At 42.8% G+C, this 18945-nt stretch overlaps 1 protein-coding gene across 2 annotated transcripts in view; it reads left to right on the forward strand.

Moving 5' to 3' along the window:
- Positions 1–18945, forward strand: part of LOC114672773 (uncharacterized) — a 201376-nt gene that overhangs the window by 85799 nt on the left and 96632 nt on the right. The window contains exons 3-4 of one of the 2 annotated variants that reach the window (XR_013404792.1): positions 12646–12787; positions 16907–17212. Coding sequence is in view for 1 of the 2 variants with exons in the window: in XM_077965994.1 (XP_077822120.1) it covers positions 12646–12787 (142 nt within the window). In the remaining variant the exon portion in view is untranslated. The remainder of the gene's footprint in view (positions 1–12645; positions 12788–16906; positions 17213–18945) is intronic. The other variant, XM_077965994.1, reaches the window with a different exon arrangement.

Raw genomic sequence — 18945 nt, forward strand, 5'->3', positions numbered from 1 at the left:
GTGCAGGGGGAGTCATCGGCCAGGATTGGTCTTGGTCCTCTAACAGCTGAGGCATGGCCCAGGGCAATGGAGATCCCGTCCATCCCTGAGTTATTATATACTTCTTCATAGGGTTGTTGTGGGGATACTAGAACTAAACTACAACTAAAGCAGTGACTGGCTCCATAAATGTCAGTTATTATTGTTACTATTAACTGATAATACTTTTGGGATTAAGCCCTTCTACTACCCAGTGACCTGGGCTTAGTATAGCCAGATATGATATTTTAATCAATATACTATAACATTATTTGAGTCTAATCCTAAGTTAATTGAAGTCCAAGTCCTTGCTTATAATTCTCAAATATTGAGGGAAATGATTACGATTATGGTAAGGACAAAGCCCCCATTCTCCTAACCCTCTCATCTTCTCTGGGCCACCTCATGATTCAGGGATGGATGGGGCCTCCATTGCCCTGGGCCATGCCTCAGCTGTTAGAAGACAAAGGCCAGTCCTGGCCGATGACTCCCACTGCACCCCAACATGCAAATTGGCCTGCAGGTCCCTTCTTGTCGCCTGAGTCTCCAGGGAGCACAGAGGGTTATTCATAGTGTCGGCTCTGGCCATGATGCCTGCGGACATAGAGATATTTTTAGAATCTCCTCCCTAGGGTCTGGCTGAAAAGGTCATGCCTATCGTTTTATGCCTGGTGTCAACTTCTGAATAAGTAGGAGAAAGAACTCATTTCTGTTAATAGGACCCAAGTAATGTCAGGATTGGGTCCTATTAACAGAATGCCCCCTGCCGCACCCCGCACCCCAAAGCAGTTTAAAGGAGTTCTTATAAAGGAGAGGAGAATGAGGGACTGGGTCAAAGGCTGCCCTGGAGAAGGTTGGTTAGATGAGTTCAGGTAGTGTCAGAGGGGCTGGACTAGGACCAATGGATGGTTTTGGATTTCATGTTTTCTACTCATCAGAGCTGGGAAAAATGGAATGTTATATTACCAAACAATGAGCACCTCACCTTTGAACGTATTCAAGTGAAGACTGAATACATTAGTCTCCGGAAGAAGAAGCCTCTTCCAGAATACTGGTGCCTGGGGGTCCTGTGGGTGCAGAAGACTGAAAGAGATGGGCTCGTAGGCCCTCCCATGGCTGGGATCCAGTGATTCTGGAAGGGGTGGGGGGTAGGAGCTGCATTTCATGTTTGGGCCCTGAATGAGGTGGATACCAAAAAAATTAACTGGAGTAGCCCTGAAAATAAACCTATCTATTTATGGCCACATCTTCCTGGGGCTGATTTTGTGTTTCAATTTTTCCCATATCTTGTCTTTTCTTTTCTTTTCTTTTTTTTTTTTTTTTTTGAGACAGAGTTCTGCTCTTGTTGCCCAGGCTGGAGTGCAGTGGTGTGATCTAGGCTCACCGCAACTTCTGCCTCCCGGGTTCAAGTGATTCTCCTGTCTCAGCCTCCCAAGTAGCTGGGATTACAGGCACGTGCCACCACACCCAGCTAATTTTGTATTTTTAGTGGAGACGGGGTTTCTCCATGTTGGTCAGGCTGGCCTCGAACTCTTGACCTCAGGTGATCCACCCACCTTGGCCTCCCAAAGTGCTGGGATTATAGGCGTGAGCCACCATGCCCAGCCAGTCTTTCTTATTAGTCACAGGCAATTTCATTTGTCTGATGTAACATTTAAATTAAATAGGGTGGAAATACCTGTTTTCTTTTCCCTCCTCCTATTTCAATAATAATCATCCTTAGATTTGTCATGTTGGATCTTAGCCTGTCATATTGCTTTTTGCACATGAAACTACTGAGGTGGGATGGTTCAGTGACTTGCCTAAATCATACATGGGGTGAGTGGCAGAGACCAGACATAAACTTTGGCTCCTTGTCTATTGCTCTTTCTAGTAAATTGGACTGCTTCCTGCTGCGGGGCACTGAGAAAGCCCGTGACACCCAGGGTGCCGAGATGAGCAGGAAGTCACACATGAGTCTGGAAGGCCACCTTTTTTAGGTGTAAATCCTTTCTTCCTGGTAAAGTGGTTGTACATATAGGTACTCAGCAAATGTTTATTGACTTGAACAGAGCAATCCTGTCAGTGCCTGGTACCTAGTTAGTAGTCCATAAATAGTTACTACATGAAAGCAGCAGAGCTTTCAAGAGCTTCAGCGGAGCTGCCCACAATAGCTCAGGATGCCTGAAAAGGCCGATATCTTTTTCTCTACTTCTGGATTCATAGGTAGGCTCACCTTCACGTGGTGGCAAGGCCTCCTACGTTCTCTGATGGCTCCTGACTTAACCTCCATTCTGGGCTGGAACTAAGATGAATCCTGAGGATACTTCCTACAAACAAGGGCACTGAGCCCAGCAGAGCCCGCTGGGCATCCAGGTTGACTCATTAGTAGACAACAAGCAGCTCTTCCTCCTGCCATGGCCCTGCAGCATACCTGACATGGGAGCCATCCAGTCTCCTCCTGTGATTAACCGGCTGCAGTGTTCAGCAGAGCGCTCAGTCAGGAAGTGGCTGGACTCCAAACCCAGCTTCTTGGAAGCTCCTAATTGGGCTCTACCTATCAAGAGGTAATAGAGAGAGATTTATTGATATTTTTGAAGTATAACTTTGTGTTTTTTGATAACTAATAAATAGCATATCGGAGCTTTCTTATTTTGCAACCCAGTCTGCAGAAGGCATGTGAAAGATATTTATAGCTTTCATAACTGTGATCATACTCCTTCCTAATTGCCAAGTAGTCCTCCCCACCTCTTTTTTTCTGTGAATCATCCAGGACTCAGAGTCATTGCAACTGGCTATGAGAGGCACTTTAATCATCCTGAAGGTTCCCAGATAGCTTGGGAGACAATAATATCATGTAAAAGATAGCTGCTTTCTTCCCTTTTGGTTTGGGGACTTGGTTAAAGAAATGTTAGTAGATGGACAATATTTAGATTTTATATTCTGTGCCAGTAGTGCTAAGAAAAGATTACTGGCTTCAAGAGTGAGCAGTTCTAGGAGAGTGAGAAACCACAGCCAGGAGCTCCACCAGCCCTTGAAGATGCAGAGACATTTATCCAGTCCAGAGGGATGGGGAGATAACACACTGAGTATGGAATAGTGGTTAAGAGTCCTGGTTTCACAGTTAGGCTAATTCAGTTCAAATTGTACCTCTATTACTCCTTAAGGGGTGACATTAGGGAAATCACATGATGTTTGAGCCTCGATTTCTGCATTTGTTTTATAGGGATGATGGTATGTATGTAATTGGGTTATAGCATATTCTAAGATGGTGTGGGTAGGGATAGGGATGGTGGTATGTACCTCATGGTGTTATAGCACATTCTAAGAGGACAAATGGTAGCAACATTATATTAAATTCTTACTAACTGAGTGTGCAAGCTTAAGCAAGTCACTTAACTTCTCTGGGCCTCAGTCTCCTTATTTGAAAGGCATTAGAGTAGACGATGATTCTTTGCATAAAACGGGGTCCAGTCAGGAGACAAGCCATGCCAGTTATTTTAAAATAGAAGTTGATACAATTCATTCTTAACCAGGAATTAAAGAACTGGAAAGGCCATCAGGGAGCACAAAGGAACCACAGAGGCAACAGCTGCCACCCTTGGGGCTGGGAAGAGAGGGAAGAAGTTGTGACTATTAAAACTCAGAAACCTGGAGAAGGGGAAGCACCTGTTAGCTCAGGTGGGTCCTGATGCCTCTGGGGAGAGGGAAGGAGAATGGTACAACATGGCTGGTGCTGAGAAAACTGCAAACAGAATCACTGTGCTGTGGCAACAGACTGCTATAGGAGTTCTAAAGAAGAAACCTTTTTGGGGCCATGCTGACCTAAATGGGAAGCAGGCAGGAAGTAGCCGATGGCGTCTCCCTCCTTTAGGTGTCCTTTTAGCACTCCCTGCCCCTAGAAAATACCTCTGGAGAGCAGCTGGCAAAGGAGAAATGAGCTGTGCAGGGTCCCATCCCCAGTATCACAAGGCGGAGTGTACAAGGGTGGGTTTGGAGAACACAGTGTAATAACTGAGAATCTCAAAGGTTCCTTTTAGGTCAGAGTCTGTGAGTCAGATTCTGAATCCCAAGCAGAGAACTTTACGTGGGCTCTTGGGAGAGCCAGCATGTATGGTAGAATGAGTTTGAGCATTGGAGTCAAACAGATCTGGGTTGTAATCTTGTCTCTGACTCTTAACAGCTATGGGATGTTGGACAAGCTCCTTTGAATTTCTCTGAACTTCATTTCCTCCTCTGTAAAATGATGGTCCAGTACCAATACCCATCTCACAGGGTTATTGTGATAATTAAACGAGAAGACACATGAAAAGTGCAGGTGGGGTGTCTGGCACATGCACGGTAGCCATGATTACGATGAGGGCTTCTCGTTCAGTGATGTCTGCTGATCGGCTTCTTCCCTTTGTTGGCTGCACACACTGATGTGGGCTGTTTTGTTTCTTCCACTCAGATGTGGCTCGATGGACTGTGGAGGGGAGCCTGGGCAGCGGGTTGGCAGTGGCCAGGGATTCCCATGCCAGCAGGGGCAGTGGGGGCAGCATCTGCGTGGCTGCTCTTGGCTTCTAGGAAGTGGTACTTCACCCAAACTTATCTCGTAGGCTGGTTCCCGAGTGAATGTGTTCAGTGCAGGGCAGGGGGTTTGTTCCCACGACTGTGCCAAGCTTGAGCTGCAGTGAGTGGGTTCTTGGATGCCCTTCAAGCCAGAGGCAAGAATTTGATTTCCTAGGCAGAAATTCTGTAAACTAAGAGAATCATCTAGAATCTTTTTTTCCACTCAACAGAGCTCCTATCCTTTTACTTTTTCTGGGTGAGTTCTTAAGCTAGAAATGATATGGACATACAGACCATTCATATTCTTGGAGGCATTAATAACTGGCTTTTTATTAGGTACCTACTTTGTGCCAACTATTGTACATTATGCATTATCTCTTATTCTTGAATCCTACAAGGTAAGTTTTAGTTTCCGAACATTCTATTCAAGGAAACCGAGGCACAGAGCTGGGAAATAAACTTGCCCAGGGTTTTCAAATAGTATTAAGTGCAGTCAGGATTAGAATCCAAGTCTGTTGGATTCTAGGCCTTTCTTTTACTCTTAAGCCAGGCTTTTCCCAGTGCTAGTTAAAAGTAGTGCAAATGTAACTTAGATAACGTCTGTATTTGTGGGTCACGCAGTGGTGGATTACCTAGCAGTGCACGCAACATACTTCCTTCCAACTCCCCATTGAAATAACAAAGTGGTTTAAGTGGCCTCTATTTAGCAGCCCCCCATCTTTACCCAGTGTCTCAAGAAAATGCCTAAAACACAAAGAAAAAGATGAATACTCATAACTCAAATGGCCAGTTTTGGATGTGATTTAAATCTGCTATGGAGAATATTTTATTTAGCCAATATTCCAACAATTATTGGGGAGGAAATCTATGTAACTAAAAATGTGTTCTTAACCCAAGACAAGGTAGTCATATTTTTATGGTAAAACCATTCACCTAAAAGGTACATCTCTGACAACTTTTTCCCTTTAAATGTCTAAGTAATTTTGTGATTGCTATAAGCATCATAGGCGATAGGATTAAGCAGCGCTATTTCTCAGAAACCCCTGCACACAGCATAGCCACCCATCCCCTTCTAACAGATTCACCATAGGCTTAGCTAGAACAGGTTTTGCTAACAAATTCTGCTTGACGTGAGAAAATCTTCTGAAAATACAGATTTCCAAAAGTTGTAGGAAGAGTGAAGTTGGATTGAAAAAACAATTTGCAGACTCTACTTGCTTCACTCTGCATAAAAGAGCAGTACTATTTCCTCAAGAGAAGGTGAGAAATGGCTTGTTCTTGCCCCATTGCCAGCTCCCTGCCTTGGAGGCCTTGGGTCTGTGCTAACAATATGATTCTAAATTTTATTTGGAAAAATTAACAGATGAGAATATCCAGGGATTTTGTGCGCGCGTGTGTGTGTGTGTGTGTGTGTGTGTGTGTGTCAAGGGGGTGGTGGTGGTGGTGAGAAATAGTACCCAAGAGGAGTACTTTCACTATTTGATATATTTTTTAAAAAATAGAAAATTAAAGTAATTAAAAGAGTGTATGATTGGGAAAAAAAGACTTGACAAATAGATTTGGAATAGAATGGATAAGTTTGCAATGGACAAATGGATATGTGTATAATAAATGCATTGCAAAGCTCAAATATCTGAAAAGAGGAAGGATTATTCAATAAATTGTGCTACAACAATAGATTAGTATGGAGCGCTGGGTGTGGTGGCTCACGCCCGTAGTCCTACCACTTTGTGAGGCCGTGGTGGGAGGATCATTTGAGCTCAGCAGTTTGAGACAAGCCTTGGCAACACAATAGACCCCATATCTTAAAAAAAAAAAAAAAAAAAAAAAAAAAGTTAACAAATAGATCAATATGGGAAAAATCAAATTATAGCCTCACCTTACTTTATTTCTCAAATTAATTTTAGGTTGTTTAAATAATTCATTGTAAAAGATGAAAGGGAAAAATTTTAAGAAAGGAGTTTACGAACTGAAAAGCAATGAATAAACTTGAAAGGAAAATACTGATAGATTTATCTGCATTAAAAGATGAAGATATATAACTTATTTGATTCTTCTTGGAAGACCAAATGAGATTAATTTGTATTAAAATGCTCTGCACACTGCAAAGTGGAATAACTTAAAAGTATTTGGAGCCATTGATAGGAAGATGTAATTTTTTCATTTGGTGGTCACAATCCAATTTTTTTCTCCAAATTTTCACTTGAGCATGCTAGAATTTAGTTCATTACAGCTGTTTTCTAAAATTTTTTATTAAAACAATTTTTTTTAAAGATGGGGACTCCCTATGTTCCCCAGGCTGGTCTTGAACTCCTGAGCTCAAGTGATCCTCCCACCTCAGCCTCCCAAGTTGGGATTATAGGCATGAGCCACTGCACCCGACCTTAGAACTGTTTTGTTTTAACAAAAGCATAAATAATAATTTATTCCCTACCATAATTTCACAGCAAAGGTATTAATTACTATTTTGAGAATGAAAATAGCACCTAGCTAATGTATATGAATTCATTCTCTCAAATAGTTCCTACGTGAAGAACACAAGACTGCATTGGTGTAGATTCGTAGGACTTGGAATTGCAGTAACACTGCCAGATCTCTGGATTGTTGGAGAGGTTTCAGTAATAGGGAGGGGGTTCTGCAGAATGGAGACAGGGCAGAGCTGCAGAACCAGGGAAGGGGACTGGGCTGAGCTGTGTTTTCTTAGAGAAAACAGCCTGGGCTTTGGAACAGGTACATGCGGGTTGAATCTTGACCCCTCACTCACTAATGAATGTCTCTGGGCCAGTTACTTAATATCTTTGTTCTATTCAGAGAAGGTAATAACAGTGCGTACCCTGGTTGGGTTCTCACGAGGATTAAAACATCATCATCCAAGGTGGGGGAAAGCATGTCAAGTGTGGAGTCAAGTGTCCTATGAAGTTCACTTCTCCTTCCTTGCCTTCCTTTCTTTGTCTTCTTGCAGCCCATTTGGCCCCAGCTCTCTATCCAATTTATTCTACAATCTTACACTGAAAGTTGGCTCTGCTCTTGGCAATGGTGTTGGGAATATGAGCAAGAAAAAGACATAAGGCCAGGCAGAGAGGCTCACACCTGTAATCCCAGCACTTTGGGATGCTGACGGGGGAGGATGGCCCAGGAGTGTGAGACCAGCCTGGGCAACACAGTGAGACCACAGGTCTTAAAAAGAAAGAAAAAGACATAGCTCAGGTCTTCAAGTTGTTCACAGTACAGTACAGACATGTGCATTTAAGCAGATAAGTCCAAAGCAAGGTGATTAGAAAGGATTACTGCAATTTTTTGGGGAGCTCCAAGAAGGCAATTCCTAGAGAGGCTGAGAAAACAATCAAGGAAAGGTTATCCTCAAAACTATGTAGGAATCAATAGCTCCAAATACTATGCAGGAATCCCCACCTCTGTCTCCTCATTTCTTACTCCTCTTAGAGGCAAAGCTAACAACTGGGACCCACAGGGAAGGTTTCCAGTGAGAGGGGCTGCAGCGCTGTTAAGATACCTGGCAGCTTCTTCCACTTCCTGAGCCTCCCCAGCAACTGAGTGTCTCAGGCTCTCTAGCAAATTCCTGTGCCCATCAAACCGGCTTGTTCTGGGAGGACGCCGCTTTAACTTTACCCATGGGTGAGAGGGGGAACGCAGTTCTGATCTCACACAAATAAGAGTGTACATAGCTTATCTTATTACAGTGATGAGGACTGTGGCCATAAACAGGATCAAGAAGAAGACATTTACTTTCTCCACAGTGATCCATAGTGAAGTGCAGCAAGTAAAGTAAACAGGATACACGGAGCTGGCGGCCTTGAGGAACCACCCCTGTGGGAAGCCTGAGACTGTTTGCTGCTCACTGGTGGCTCCTTCATCCTGTGGAATGGGTTAGGAGCCTCAGTCTTGGGGGTGAATTATTGTTTGTGAACCTCTGCTTCTTGGGTCATTGTTTGTCCGTTGCTGTGGTTTGTGGGGCTATGGTTTTGCAGTGCGATGGTCTTTCTGTAGAGGTGCCTCTTCTATTGTAAGACTGCTCTAAGGTAGCAAGTTTTCCTTATCATGAACGCTAGTAGGTCTTCCTGTAACTTCTCCCCACTGGTCTTTATGCTGAGTCTAATCTATCCTCGGCTGCTATGTTACCTACTGGATGCTTTCTATGTATCAGTTGTATTCCTTACTTCTGGCTACCCACCTAATTAGATTCGTAGGCATTATTACTCCCATTCTGCAGATAAAGAAATGGATTCAGACAGGTTCAGCAACTTGCTCGAGGTCACAGAGCCGATAAGTAGCCCAGTCATAATTTGAGTACCTCTCTGCTTGACCCAAAACCCTGTACTCTTACCACTGCACTGTGCTATTTTTAAAAACTTTGTTTATTTTTCTAAGTTAGAGTCAAGGTGTCACTATATTGCCCAGGCTGGTCTCGAGTTCCTGGCCTCAAGTAGTCCCCCTGCCCTGACCTCCCAAAGTGCTGGGATTCAGATATGAGTTATTGTTCCTGGCCTGAACATTTTTTTTGTGGTAAAATATACATAACATTTACCATTTTCGTTGTTTTTAAGTCTACAGTTCAGTGGTGTTAAGCACATTCACATTGTTGGGCAGTCATCAGCTATCTATTTTTTAAACTTTTAAAGTCAGCAGGGGCATTCACGTCTTTTGGTAGTGGGCCACAAGATTATTTATTAAGATTGTTAACCTATGTATGTGGGCCAATGCATTTTTATTTGGTAACAATGGCTTGGTGAACAATTATTTGGATGAAACTCAGATGCATAGCCAAATTTAGGAGTTTTTGAAATATTTATTGTCTTCAGTCAGAACATTATAGTCTTTTAACTTCAGGAAATTAAACAAGAACATCTCACTATTATGTGGTTAATACCATTCAGTTTTAATTACAATTGCTAATTGATCCCAGCCTACCAGCTTGACATCTGGGTGCAGCAGGCCCACCAGGATAGTGGCAGGCAGGTAAATGCACTGGAGACCTCATGGGGGTTACCTCATTAGATAAGTTAGTGGTCGCTAAGAACCTGGGCAGCTCACCTTGGGGGCAACAGGCATTACCAAGAAGGGTGGGTATCTGGATTGCCTGAAAGTTTTCTCCTCAGTTTGAACATCCTTGTTTTTCTCCATGAAACATAGATTCCAAGCCCTTTATCGAGTGTACCGCTCTCCAGCCTGTTGACTAACATTTCTCTCCAAGCATGCATCTGGAATGAAACCCAACACTCCTGCCACAGTCCTGCCAGTACAGAGCAAAGCATACCTCCCTAGCCTTGGACAACATGCCTCCACCCATGCTGCCATCTCTGGCAATGCCCTCATGTTGCTGGCTCATATTGAGCTTGCAGTTGGTCCAAACTCCAAATCTTGATATTCATTATTGCAACACCAACCTTCCATACTGATGTCCTTGTGAATTGGCCTTTTGGACTCAAGAATAAGACTCTGAATCTTTCAGGGATGGACAATGTGTGCATTGCTCATGCCCATGGACCTTTCTAATATTAGTACCTTTCCTCTGAGTACAGATCTGGCCTCAGAATCCTTCCCAACACAGTGCTTCAGTCGTCTCCTATCATCTCTCAGAGTTGGTACACAAGTACAAAGCTAATAGTTTTCCTTGCTTTTCATTGACTTGTATTATATTTTATTTTATATTTGACCCATCATGGCAAAGGATAAATAGAGGTTCTTCTTGAGAACAAGAAGACTAGTGATGGCCAAAGCATTACAGCTTGTTAGAATTAATATCACAAATGTTTAGAGAACTTGAAAGTTGATTGCAGCAAAAGTACAATGGCTTTTATTAGAAAAAGTAATTATTTTCTTACAGTCTAAGGCCTTATTTTGTGCACAGGTTATGCCAAAAACTTACTTATCACAGGAAATCACAATTGCACTTCCCCACCGAGATTCAGCTTCTTTCGGCTCCCACCACTCTTCCCTATTGCATCAGGCTGGCTTTAGATCCAGGAGAGGGAAGAGAGGAGGGAAGTAGGCCTGTTTCCTCCTCTCTTATTCCAAAAACCTCATGCAGCAATATATTAATATCAGTTTTCACTTCCTTCTTCTCTAAACAGAAATGGGTAGGGAATGGAAGAGGTAGATGCTGGGTTGACGGCAGTTTATCTTGGTTAGGAGAGAATGGGTTGGGTTGAAGTTTGGGGTTTTGCAAAGATACAGCAACTAATCTTCCAGCTAGCAAAGGAGCCTGCAGTATCCTGCAGCTACATACTATTTCTTCACATTTGCAAAAGTCTCTGTGATTCACCGGGTTCAGCAAACAAGCATCTTTGGCTTGATGAGTATATAAAACACATATTATAGATGATAAAACTTGTCACAGATAATTGTTCTCTTAATATGCCCTACTTCAGGTATTTCAGACATCTCATCCTGCAGTTGGGAGGGGTTTCCTCATGTTCCCTTGACTTGGTGCCATTCTAATGTTGATAGAGAATATTTTCAGAGCCTGGTTTCCAAGAGCTCTCAGTTGTTAGATGTTCAGGTTGCTATTCATCTCTTCTTCCCTTTCTGCTTCTGACCAATGGGAGGAACGCATAAGGAATAATAGTAAGAGAAGAAAGTAACACTTGTCCTGAGTATCAGGAGTATCAGGACAAGTCCCTGATACACAAAGCAAACTCTGCTAAAAGCTGGATTGGAGAGCCAGATGCTGAAGTGTGTGCTTCCACCACTGAGCCCACATCCGAATCATTAGACTCACATGCTCAGCCAGACAAGCGAGTGGGCACGTGAGTAGCTTGGCCTGCAGAGCAGACATAAAGTCACTTATCTGACCACCTACACACCAGGACCACGGGCCTACCTCACCCATCCCAGTCGTAGGTAGAACAAGAAGAACGGCAGCTCTTCCTACCGAGGAGGGACTGCCCAGGGGTGCTTACCATGTGGGAGCAGTAACGGAAGAGATGGTCTTTACCACAGTGATGCCGCCCACCAGTAATGGTGACACAGTGAGTGTGAACTCCCACTCATTGATGATCCTTTTCCTTGGTGGGAAGTTAGTAAGGGGTAGGAGAGACCAGAGAATTCCACTCCGAAGAGTGGGGAAAGTGCCCTTCATCTACCAGTTGGGACTTACTACAAGGATAAACGTTCCTCCCCTCCCTGGCATCAGTTCTGGAAAGTACTGCTATTGTGCTGTCCCTTGGAGAATATCTTACGATGTAATTCGAGATGTGATGACTGGGGAAGCAAACTTAAGCTGAAACTATGGTGGATATTTCCCCCCGCCCCCACTGCCTGTGTACTTGCACGAAGGATGGTAGAATTTTGATTGGAGAAAAATGTTACGACTGGAAAGCACCTCATGGATAATCTGCAAAGCAATCTCTGGTTTATGCAAGGCAACACCTGTGCCTCTGTGCTGATGGTGCAGATGTAGTAATGACCATGCTGAAATGCCAGCTGCAAGCCTGGGATTTAGGGAGCCTACTCCCTCCCTGGGGTGGGGGTTGGGGGAATCCAACTTAAAGAAAAACAAACATATGAGAGGTTGGCGTGGAGAGACTGAAAAGTCTGTGACTACTTGGCTTGTGAAAATTGCCTTTTGTTTCTGAAGCAATATTATTTGTGAAGAAAATGAAACTTTTCCCAGTGTGAGAACTCTTCCTTTTGTATTTGTATTTTATATTGGAATGCAGTATGGCAATGTTTGAAAAACACCATGAATGAATTTGGGAATTAGGCCGAGTCAGGTTTAGGATCTAGCTCCATTACCTATCAGGGGGACTTTGGCTAAGTTACGTCACTTCTCTGAGCCTTGGTGTCCTCATTTAGAGTGAGGACAGTTATAGCCACCAGTCAGGGTTGTTGCACAAATTACAGATATCGAATGTAAAATTCTGGCCCAGAATGAATTTTGATGACGATTATGTTTTTTTCTAAATGCTTTACCCTGCATCACAGTGGGTGGATTTGCAAGCTTTATTTTTGCACGACACTAAATCCAGGGGGATATTTGTTTCTTTATGTGGTCAGAAAAACTAGGTCGGATTTTAAAGTGGGAATTAGGAGATCACGTCCCAGAGAAATTCTTTCTGATCTGTACTGGTTTTTCTACAGAATTAGATCATCCAAACATTTGCAGATTCACTGGAGGCTGTATTGCACTGCCAGATGTGGTTATTGTGATGGAATACTGCCCAAAGGGAAGCTTGATGGATGTTCTGCTCAATGATGACAACTCTCTCAACTGGGGTTTTTGGTAAGAGCCAGACATTTGAGTGGTAGGAGTCACAACCAGTGAAATCCTACAACTAAGCCCTTCTTTGATCAACGTTCCTAAGGCTCATTGCCATGTGAATGCATTATCTTGGAATGAATTATCCTGGAAGTGAATGCAATATCTTGTGTTATATCTTGGGGCATGGATGGGCAAGTTGTTATACCTAGGCAGGAGGACTAGAGGGAATAGGATTTTGAATGAGGTCCCTCTCCCCCAACTGGTGCCCAGAGGAGACCTGGCTAAGTAGAACATTCTGTTTAGAACATTCTGTTTGGCATAGCTATAGGCAACAGCAAATAGTCCTGACAAGACGAGCAGTAGGTCTAATTAATTTATCTAACAAACACTGTGCTGGACACTGTAGGTAATAAAAATAAATGAGAAAGATTTTCTGCCTTCAAGAATGTCTCGGTCCATTGGGGAAGGCAAATAAGCAGTTACAGAACAGGGATAGAGTTCCTAGGGGTATGTCAGGTGCACAGGAGTGGCATCTAGCCCAGACTGGGGATGGGAAATGGGCTTTGGAAGATTTCCTACTGGAGGTGAGCTGGGGAAGGGTAGACATTTCCTCTCTTTTTTTTTTGACAGTAGTCATTCTAACTGGGGTGAGATGACATCTCACTGTGGTTTTGACTGGCATTTCCTTCCTCTTCTCAAATGAGATCAGCTACAGAGATTTGATTACCTGGACTCTGGGATACAAGTGGAGAACAGGCCAGGAGGTCAAGCCAGGCCAGCAGGTCAAGCCAGAATTTATGTGGGCACAAAATTGAGGGTAGCCCAGAAGGTGGGGGTAAGCCTCACTGAGTCCAACAGAATTAGGCTGGAGGTCTTAAACTCCTTCTGCCTTGAATTGGGATTGGCACTAGAACGTTCCAGATAAGGCGCTTTGGTGGTAGCTGTGGCGATGTAAGGCAGGCAGACTTGGATCCTGTTCGCTACTCTTCTGGATGACACTTTCCTTTTAGAAACACTTTCAGTTTCAGGAAGCAAATGAGGTGAAGCCTAATAGAACTCTAAGAAAATTGAATTCAAAGACTTTCTAAAAATACATGTGCGTGATACTATGCTTCTCTCTTCCTTCTCCTTGTTCTTTTTCTTTTTCTTAATTTCCTCTTCTAACTCCTTCTTTTCCTTTTTTCTATTCGTATTTGTTGTGGGTGCACCATTGAGAAGTCAATTATTTATGATACATCAGTTCCTCCTAAAAGATGTAGGGAGCTTTGTTTTTGTTGCAAAAGTTTATTATTTTTGTTCTGGAATTTATTAAAGTATGACCTTTCTAAGAACATTGGAGGCCTGAGTCCTGTTCTCAGCTCACATGGAGTCCTTTGGCATGTCCAGGTTTTCTTTGCCTGGATGTTGCATAAGGAATGGCCTATCTTCATCAGTGCAAAATGTACCGTGGGAAGCTAAAATCTACTAACTATGTGATTGATGGTTGCTGGGTTTGTAAAATTTCAGGCAAAGGGAAAAGCATCATATTGGTATACATGCTTTCCTAGCAACAGAATGTTTCCTTCCAGAATTACTTTTTAAATATGGTCTGTTCGGTTTTGACAATGGTTATCATTTATGGAACTATACAAAAGGCCAGTGCTGGGGAGGGGTGGGGGTGTCAGCAAATTACAACCCACAGCCTGTATTTTTTGTTTGTTTGTTTTTAATTCTGCAGCTTGTTTTGGTAAATAAAATTTTATTGGAACAGAGCTATGTTCATTTGTTTATGTATTGTCTGTGGCTGCTTTTGTGCTACAATAGCAGATTTGAGTAGTTGCTACAGAGACTGTATGGCCCACAAAGCCTAAAATATTTATCATCTGACCTTTAAAGAAAAAGCTTGCAGGCTCCTCTTCTGTGGCAAGTGTTGTACATGGTTGCCATATATGGCTGCTTAGGCTGTGCACTGCACGAAGACCAGTGTGAATGGCGCTCACTGGGGTTGTGCAGTAGTGGTCTTGGCATTGAACATGTACATTTGTTGGGCATAGACTAAAGTTGTTTACAGGCAATAGAATAGGGTGCTTGAAATTTACTTTGAAATTCTCCAGCAAAACAAAACATGCCAACTGGTGGGGAGAATATAGGTGGAACACAAATGATAGAATTTGGTCATTGTTGAATCTAGGTGATGTGTACATGGGTTTACATATGTTTGAAATCTTATTTTGTTTGTTTGTTTTTGAGATGGAGTTTCACTCTTGTTGCCCACACTGGAGTGCAGTGGCACAATCTTGGCTCACTGCAGCCTCTGCTTCCCAGGTTCAGATGATTCTCCTGCCTCAGCCTCTCAAGTAGCTGGGATTACAGGCGCGTGTCACCATGGCCAACTAATTTTTATATTTTTAGTAGAGATGGGGTTTCACCATGTTGGCCAGGCTGGTCTTGAACTCCTGACCTCAGGTGATCCACCTGCCCTGACCTCCCAAAGTGTTGGGATTACAGGTGTGAGCCACTGTGCCTGGCCTGAAATCTTTTATAATAAAAAAGGTAAGACAAAAACAGAAATAGGTCAGTGATGGATAAAGATTAAGTCCAAGAGGAGATTGGTGGGCAGACCGGGATTGTCACAGTAATCTTCTTAAAATGCAATCATGCAGATAATCTGGAGTTCTATGAATTATGTTTGGATTTGGGCAGTGCTCTTTGAATGAAAATGGATTAGTTTTTTCACATTATCTTCTCCCTTCCCTCATGCATTACCTTTAGATCTAAGTTTAGTTAGGCACACGCTTTTTATTTAGTCAAATCTTAGGTGATTATGATTCCACTTTCTTTACTTGGTCAGTTCTGAGATTGTCATCCTTCATGGACTTCACATGGACCTAAATCACAAAGACATTTAGGTCAATGATGATGATGACGATACTTGTGGTGCTTTCCAGTTTAATGAGGTTGTACATCCTGATGAAAAATGTGTTTCTTTTCTTTAATGGTAAACTTTGGTTTGCAATTGTATAGAAAATAAGATTTCAATGCATGTTGTGGTTCATACCAACTGTGCCTGAAACAGATGCATCTGGCCCCAGAAACTTACTTCATGTTGGATTGTGAACCTTCTGCTCCAGGAGATGTGTACAGATAGCTCTTCGTCTCTTCATTTTTTCCTCCTCTCATTGTCCCTTCTTTCTTTAATTATACTTGATGAAGACTTACTATGAGCAAGGCATAGTTCTGGGCACTAGAAACAAACAACAACAACAAAAAACCTCAAATAAGACTGGTTCTTCCCTTGGGGAACAGATGGAACCAGAGGAGTAAGCCAGTGAAGACCAGGGTGGTAAGTGCTAAGAGGGAGGCAAGCTCTGGGTGCTAGAGATGAGTAGGGTAGCCAAGGAAATGATAGAAATGATAATAATGAAAATAGCTAACAATTATTGAGCATGTACTGAGCATGCCAGGCACTTTGCTAAGTGCTCTATATCATGACCTTATGTAATCCATATAGGAAACTTGCAGGGCATATACTGTTTTAACCTCTATCACATAGGAATCCGTAGGTTACACAGTGATGAGTGGCAGAGTGGGGATTCAAAACCAGGTCAAAGCCATCCTATCCAATCTGCTGTGGCACTCAGAACAGAAAGAACTTCCTGAGCAGAGACTCAGAAGTGTAACAGTATAGTGCTCATTAACTCTTTGGGAATTCATACAAGATTGGCTAAGCATGATAAATGTAAGGTTATTATTCCCTACTGCAAGATAATAAAAGTATCTCTGAGCACAAACTGGTTAGTTATGGTATAACATCAATTTTGATCTCTTGGAGACATAATCTCAGGTTATTAGACAAGACTGAAGAAAAAGTAGAAGACTGGAAAATTAGAATGTGTGTTCTTATTAAAAAAAGGTTTAATTTTCATTTTTGTCTATTGTCCCAGGGAAAAATTAAATGGGCAGAATGAAATTGTAATCTTTTAAGGGAGAGATGAGTAGACTTAGTGTGACTCTACTGGGTTGAATGTGGGAATCTTAGAGATGGACGCTTAGAAGCTCTTTGTTGTCTATAAGTGGAGAAAATATTACATATACAACTTAGCATTATAATTATTCATGTTGAACACTTAGCAGGTGAATTAAAAATATTCTCTTTTGTAGCAATATTTTAAAAGTTCAGAAAGAAAAGCAGGTAGAAAAAGGTGGAAGGAGCTGACTTGCTGAGTCTTCCGGCCTTCATCTTTCTCCTGTGCTGGATGCTTCCTGCCCTCAACCATCAGACTCCAAGTTCTTCAGCTTTTGGACTCATGGACTTACACCAGTGATTTGTCAGGGGCTCTTGGGCCTTCGGCCATAGACTGAAGGCTGCAGTGTCGACTTCCTTACTTTTGAGGTTCTGGGACCTGGACTGGCTTCCTCGCTCCTCAGCTTGCAGACAGCCTATTGTGGGACTTCACCGGTGATCACGTGAGTCAATTCTCCTAATAAACTCCCTGTCATATATACATATATCCTATTAGTTTGTCCCTCTAGAGAACCCTGACTAATACAGGTTTTGGTACCAGGAGTGGTTCTATAGGAACAGAATTTTAAGGATGGATTTCTTTAGTTGGTTTTGGGGTTTCTGGAGTTGGCTGCTTAAGCTGATTAGACCTGAAAATGCTGAGGACTCTACTTCTAATAGTATAGAAAACACTGATAGTCTTCGGTGTGAACTCTTTAGAGAGTTATGCAGAATAAATGCATTTGATACTCCTGATTCACTGCTCTTGAGAGGCAAGAAGATTAGTGACTCTATACATAGTACCTTTGACTGTATGTGGAGAACCAAGGAATGTAATGAAGTTGGTTGGTTGTTCCTAAGTTCGCTTGACAAAGTAATGAAAGAAACTGTTGAGCTCAGGGATTGTAACTCCCGGCCCCAGAAGCACATACTGAGCCTCAAGTTTTCTAAGGTTGTCCTGAGTGACAGTCTTATCTCTTGTAGACAAAGGGCTGAAACTGTGGAAAATCACACACAAGTTCTTATCATGTAAGTGGCTGACCTGCAATGAAAGGTGCATGCATGCACAGTCTCACCAGGTGTCTACTGTTAAAGTGAGGGCATTGATTGGAAAAGAATGGGACCCAGCAACTGGGAATGGGGATGTGTGAGAGGACCCTGATGAGGCTGGGGACACTGAGCCTGTAAACTCTGGTGAGGCTTTTTTGACAGAGGAAACAGCCTCCCCACCCACCATTTAGGAATGGGAATTACTTCTCAGCTACCTCTGCTAACATCTGGTGAAAAAGGTGTGAATGTCAGGGCCATGATGCTTCAAGACTTGATGGGTGCTTGAGAGGCACCAGAGCCAGTGGCTTCCCAGCTTGGTTGCTAAGAACCCTTTTTCCAGTTGGATGACAACTCTCAGAAGACTGGACATCAATGAAAGGAGTCAAACTGTGACTTGCTTTGTATCCTTCTTTCTGCCATTGCCATAAAACCAAACCAATCAAATGCACGAAACAAACACATATTTTAAAAAGTGGAAAAGTTGGAAGTGGATTTGGGACCATGTTATAGGTTCTGTCACTGTCTTCCAGGAGCAGAGGGCACAGATAAAGTTCACATTGTCAAGACAAGATATATGAGAATAACCATGAGAAAGTTGGGAAAGGACTGGAAAATAATTAAAATAGCTTGATATTGCCGCACAATTCCATTATATAAAGGACAAATACAGGCAAAACTAACCTCAGTTGTTGGAAGTGAATATAGTGGTTACCCTGTATATGTTTGTGTGCTGTGTGGTGACTGGGATGGAGCTTGAGGAGGGCTCTGGGGGGCTGGCATCTGGGAGCTGGTGTCATAGTGTATTCAGTTTATAAAAATTCATCAGGTGGTACACTTACGCTTTGTGCACTTTTTAATATAAACTTCAATGAAAAGTTAAAAAATTAGTATGATACTATCAGCAGGATAGACAGAAAGATAGAGATAAGAATAGGTAATCCCGGCTGGGTGTGGTGGCTCACACCTGTAATCCCACACTTTGGGAGGCTGAGGTGGGTGGATCACTTGAGATCAGGAGTCCAAGACCAGCCTGGCCAACATGGTGAAACTCTGTCTCTACTCAAAATACAAAAATTAGCCAGGTGTGGTGGTGCATGCCCATAATCCCAGCTACTAGGGAGGCTGAGGCAGGAGAATGGCCTGAACC

This window comes from Macaca mulatta, chromosome 15 (genome assembly GCF_049350105.2).
Source record: "Macaca mulatta isolate MMU2019108-1 chromosome 15, T2T-MMU8v2.0, whole genome shotgun sequence".
NCBI lineage: Eukaryota > Metazoa > Chordata > Mammalia > Primates > Cercopithecidae > Macaca > Macaca mulatta.